General features: G+C 31.6%; 1 protein-coding gene across 1 annotated transcript; it reads right to left on the bottom strand.

The window, feature by feature from the left end:
- Nucleotides 1–1,679: 1,679 nt before the first annotated feature.
- On the bottom strand, nucleotides 1,680–5,572 carry LOC110028407 (probable 2-oxoglutarate-dependent dioxygenase At5g05600). Its single transcript, XM_020730240.1, has 3 exons — nucleotides 5,061–5,572; nucleotides 4,033–4,363; nucleotides 1,680–1,925 (listed from the first exon to the last, which is right to left on the bottom strand). The coding sequence occupies exons 1-3, from the start codon at nucleotides 5,570–5,572 to the stop codon at nucleotides 1,680–1,682; spliced, it is 1,089 nt and encodes a 362-aa protein (XP_020585899.1).
- Nucleotides 5,573–5,937: the final 365 nt, after the last annotated feature.

Genomic DNA, 5,937 nt, shown 5'->3' with positions numbered 1-5,937 from the left:
CCATATCCTTTTCGAGTCCTTTAAATTGTTCTTCATCCCTAGTAGCTAGAACTGACCCACAAAGTCAAATTGGATTTAGTCATCCTATCCTACTTAGAACAAGAATAGATATGTGAAGTGCTCTGTCGACTATGGAATTCTTGACCAGCGATAAAAGATAATGAAGGTCATAATAATGGCAATGGTGTTTCATAGGATATGGGTAGAGATGACACCACAATGGTTGAAGATGGCATGTAACTCATAGAAGAGAGATAGCCTTAAACCATAGTGAAATTGATCTATATAGAAGACGAGGTCAGACCCACATAAAGTAGTCACTGATCATCATATGGATGGCTCGAAGTTCCTCATCAGGATCAATAATTAACAATACAATAAAGAGTCTTATAGACATTCCTCGTGCTCCCCTTATTTAAGAACAAGCTACCCATCGGGTTACGGTGATTCACCCTCTGCCAGATGGTCTAGTGTAGCTCTACTGACAAAAGCTCCTCATACGTGAAGGGATCGAGAGTCTACAACCAGACTAGATCAGTTTATCGACAAGCCTAGTCGAATGAACCTATTATATCGACTCGAAGTCAAATAAGCTCAACCAACTGACAACATCAATGAAGCCTTGTCGTCTGAACCAGCCCAGCCAAATTTAGACCAAACAAGATCAACTAACCGAGCCTGAGATTAGTTGAGTGATAGACTCATATATGTAAAACACATAGAATATTCTTTCCCCTATAAATAAAGATATTATTTTATGATTAAAAAGATAGACAACGTATTATTGTTCATTAGTGCGCACTCTTCTCTTTGTCCCTCTCTCTTTATCTTTCTCTCATTTCCTACGCTCTACTCCTTTAGGTGTGATTCAAAGACAAATCACAATTCAATACTTGGAATCAAAATCTCTTCATGTGTTTTGTTTGAAAGCTAAGGTTTATTCTTTGGATATGTGATTTCAAAATTAGTTTTCCTACAATTTTGGGTTTAAAGGTTTAATTTTGAAAATGCAAAAGAATTGAGTGGTATGTATATTGCTAGGAATCATACTAGGAAATAATTTATTCCTACGAGAAGTTATGAGGAATAAATTATTTCCTTAGATTAAGGAGATTTTTTTTTTCTTATTTAATATTTATTTCCTTGGATTAGGAATTATTTGCTTTCCTAGTTTAAGTTTTCCTATTTTTTTGTTATTTTCTATATCTCCTAACAATCAATATGAATTGATTATTAGTGATATTAACTAATATGTCTTTCCTTTCATATCATATTCTTTTTATCATCTTTTCTATCTAGGATTCATGTAAAGATTATTTAATCCCTCTTTCATATGAATGAAATTATTCTTTATTCTGCATTATTCTAAATTTCAACATATATAAATCTTTCTTTTTTTTTTTTTTTTACAGATAGCGAAAATTAATGTTGTATAATTTTCATAACACATCCTCTTATTTCAAGTAATACTTAGAAATTATAAATTATGGACCAAATTGAACTTTTTATCAAAACAAGTCATATTTATTCATAAACAATTATCTTCTATCACACAAACATTGATATTTTTACTTTCTAACAAATATATTGAACATCAAATAGGTATATAATTACCTTCGGAACTTATTTTTGATTAATTATTACGATAGACATTAATGAAAAATAAATAGAAACTGGTGCTAGTCAGCCCTCAGAGTTTCAATCTTTGACTTCCCACACGGACCTTCATTCCTCAAATATAATCTGTATGTGTCGTATGTCGTAGATTTGTACAGTGAGGGTCGAACCGGGTTCACAAGCTCTTGAGCCGGTCCAATTGGTACATCACCCTTTGGGTTGTAAAAAAAGGCTACTGAAAGCCGTTCTTCGGCCGAATTAACAGTCACACGATGCTCCACGCTCTTGTATATTGCATTGCTCAGCACCTAAACATATATGAACATTTATGCAAATATAAGTTTTTTTTTGTTTTTTGCAAATTATATAAATTCAATCAATTGTAAAAGATGCAAATAATGAAAATGATTCGGTTTCCATGCATGAAATGAAATGCATGTTTCATGCATGGGTAAGATGGCATGTTTGTAAGAATTGAAGTTTTGATGTTATATATGTAAATACGTAAGAAATAAGAGGAATGTATGTAAATATTCTGCGTATAATTTTTTTGTGTTGCTAAAATGATTAATCTTTTCTTGAATATTTTCATTTTGCTGTCGTTGTTAAATTCTATTAACTGAAATGGAATTATTATTATAATACTATAATAAGTGTATTTCATAATATATTATTTAAAGATATGATTTTTATTGAATTTTTATTAATCGGCAATAGGTCTTTATAGATAGATAGGAACAAGGTCAATTATAATTTGGAAAAGCACCGTATATATATTTTTTCATGCATACGATAAGATGGCATATATATGTGTGTGTGTGTATGCATTGGATACTCAGATCAATTAGTCGGGTATTTGCTTGTCAGTTGTAAGTCCCCTCTCATCTGGGATTCAAATCCTCCCAAGTGCAAGGTCTGATAATCAAATTGTTAGCCGCATTAGGGATGATCAGGGCTCGCATAATATCTTTTGGCCATTCCTTTTTGGAAATATGTATCTACCTATCTATCTATATATCTATACATCTATATCTATATCTATATCTATATATATAGATATAAAATATTATAATTTTAACTATGTTGATTATATATATATATTATATATATATATATATATATATATATATCTCATCAACATGATCAAAATTATAATATTAGATTATTATAAATATCTATAAGACTAACATCCATTTATGTCTAAGATGTTAAATAAGAATTTATTAAATACAGTTATATGTCATATTCTGGTTTCTCTTGATTATGTCCAGTAAACCAGATATATAGATGGCTGTGTGGATCGTATTACGCCGTCAGATGCAAGGCATGATGAGATCCACATCATCACCCACACTTCTGGATAATTGACATAATATTTTCTCTTCGACACTTTTGATCTTTTCTAAGGCATTTTATTTACGCATGTCACACACGGAAACACATGCCAATTTGTTTTAATTATAAGAATCAAATTGTGATTGAGACTTCGAAAACGAGTGTTTAAAAATGACATTAAGAGATTTTCTATAACAAAAATAGTTCAAAATATGCAATAAAAAGATTATTTTTTTCTTAAATATTTTGAGTGAATTTTCTTACAAACTCACCCATACACACGCTTATAAAAAAATTATAAAATATATATAAAGTACTGTAATTAACAAGTAATTAAAACATAAAAGAAGCCGACTATAACTAAACAAAACTTGTGCAATTGTTTTCAAATTGAGCCAATATGTAGAATTGTCAAAATATTTAAGAAAAATATTGGCTGTAAAATAAGTATATTCTGTTACTAATGCATTTACTTTGGTTTATATGTGAACCCTAAAGTAAATGGCCACATATATTTTCTTTTACTCTACGAATAGCATTCATATTAACTCAATTGATTTTCATATTATAATTCTACATATGATATGCTCTATAGAAGATTACAATTTATAATTACTTCCAAAATTAAAAATAAAATAAAGATAGCACGCAGTAAAACTTATAAATGGAGAAAATATTATGTTAGCCGTCTGGATGTAAGTACGGTGGCATAGATCGTATCACATCGCTCTGCACACTGCATGGTGAGATCCATGCACGGCATCATCTCATGCACGTCCAATTGTCGGAATGTAACATTTTTTCGGCTTTCATTTAGCACAACTTTTCTCTATCTTAATATGCTTAATATAATTTTTCTAAACTTTGATAAGTGTATGAATTAACAAACATCAACTTTTATTTCTACATATGATCATAATATGTGTGATGAATTTATTTTTAAGAGATAATATCAGTAAAGCTATAGCAGTTAATGCACAAAAACAAAGAAATTTAATCCAAATGATCTAAATATTAAAATTTAGTATAATTAATATTATGAATTAAATGGTAAAAGGGAGCACATTAATAAATCATAACCTGAATTTGGTCACCGAGGTTCACTATTAAGGCATCAGCCACAGGCTTCACTGTGATCCACTTATCCTCCTTTCGCACCTGTAACCCATTAACACGATAATCCGGCATGAGAACTGTTAAGCCTCCAGGGTCAGAATGTGCAGATAAGCTAAGTGTTAGACCCGGTTGAGGACATTTCGGGTAGTAGTTGACACGAATGGACGAGCCTATTTCTTCTTCACCAAAGGCTTTCCATATAAAGGTTTTATCAAGTCCTAGGTTTGTAGACAACACCTGTGTAAGTAACTTGCATAGATTCATCATAGCTTTTGAATATTCTTCTGTTATTGCGCTGCAAAAAAAAATATTAAAATAATTAAAAATAAGAAATTAATAATGGGCCATTTACATACATACCAACTAATTTTGATGTATTTACATATCTAACACCTAAAATTGATTTTTTTTTCATAATTATACCACCCAAACTAAATCCTTCATATCACATCTAAAACATCACTATTTTAACTTTGACAAAGTGAAATACACACTTTCATGCATAGATAAGGTGGCATATATGCAAAAATTTAAGTTTATGTGCTAGATATGTAAATATTTTGCTATAAATAATATACATTAATTTAAATTATTCTCATTATAAATAAACCATGGATATATATATATATATATAATATATATATATAACTTCCATTCTTTTATTACAGGCCAATACATTGTCGGCATTTAAGGTTGAAGAGATTTATAATAGTTAGTACCCAGGACTTAGGTAGCAAAATTAATTAGGCTACCTCACTTACATCATGCCTCATGCTAAATATTTAATTTACAGATTCAGACAGGTCAAATGTTCATCTTATTTCATTAATTTGTCAACAAATTATTTTGTGAAGTATATTGTATATAGGAATGAAAAATAATAATCAAATATATATATATATATATATATATATATATATATATTAACTCACCAATATAATTGATCACTTGATTAAATAAGCCTATTTAAATTCTCTTAAGATTATATTTACCTCAATAAAGGAGTAGGGACCTTTGGCCACTTATCATAGCTCCTAACACTCTCAGGAAACACCTGCAAAAAGAAGTAATCTCCCCAATCAAGAATGGCATCCTTCTTAACCCCAAGCCGGCTACCATAACCCTCGAGAGTTATCGGCGAGTTTACATAATTCATCTTCTCCTCCATGGGAAGGTAAAAGAATTCCCTCCACATTTCTCTGACTTTCGCCATTAGCTCGTAACTCACTCCATGGTTCACCACCTGGAAGAACCCCCACTCTCTGCATGCACTTGATATCGCCGACATCGTCTCCTCAGATGACTCTACCGAGCCATTCAGAAGGCATTCTATGTCGATAATTGGCAGATTTGAACTCTGGTTTATCTCATCTGAAGCGATATTAAGATTTGGTCGATCAACAGGGGGTTTGACGTATGCGTGTGGTATGGAACTGAGTCCATTTTCAGATATGGTTTGTACATGCACTAGTGGGTCGGGCCATTCTTGCGTGATATAATTCATGGTTGAGAGCTCTATTTCTATATAGAAGTGTGGTGGAAAAGAAGAGAGATGGATGAGAGTTTGAAGCTTAGGTATTTATAGTATCTTGAAGGAGGAGGAAGGATAAAGTCACCGCCTCTGAGCTGACCAAATGATGTATTTAATGGAAAGTTTACATACCTACCATTCAATTTTTATTTATTTACATATATATACAACTAGGGCTCTAAACGAGCCGACGAGCTCAGGCTGGGCTCGTGTTCGGCTCGTTCGAAATAGCTCGTGCTCGAAATCGGCTCGTGAACAGCGTGTTCGTGTTCAGCTCGATTAAAATATTTCTGTTCGTATTCGGCTCGTTAAACTTAAATTGAGAAAAATATATGTAA

This window comes from Phalaenopsis equestris, unplaced genomic scaffold, assembly GCF_001263595.1.
Source record: "Phalaenopsis equestris unplaced genomic scaffold, ASM126359v1 Scaffold000511, whole genome shotgun sequence".
Classification (NCBI taxonomy): Eukaryota; Viridiplantae; Streptophyta; class Magnoliopsida; order Asparagales; family Orchidaceae; genus Phalaenopsis; species Phalaenopsis equestris.
The sequence above is the reverse complement of the archived record's forward strand: the minus strand, read 5'-3'. Positions and strand labels throughout refer to the sequence as shown.

What these genes read in the sequence shown, in the direction of transcription:
- LOC110028407 (XM_020730240.1), bottom strand. Translation starts at nt 5,572, where the DNA reads ATGAATTATATCACGCAAGAATGGCCCGACCCACTAGTGCATGTACAA. An exon ending in GTCCCTACTCCTTTATTGAG is followed by an intron (nt 4,364 to 5,060) that starts GTAAATATAATC and finishes TTTTTTTTGCAG; the next exon opens with CGCAATAACAGAAGAATATT. An exon ending in ACCTCGGTGACCAAATTCAG is followed by an intron (nt 1,926 to 4,032) that starts GTTATGATTTAT and finishes ATATATGTTTAG; the next exon opens with GTGCTGAGCAATGCAATATA.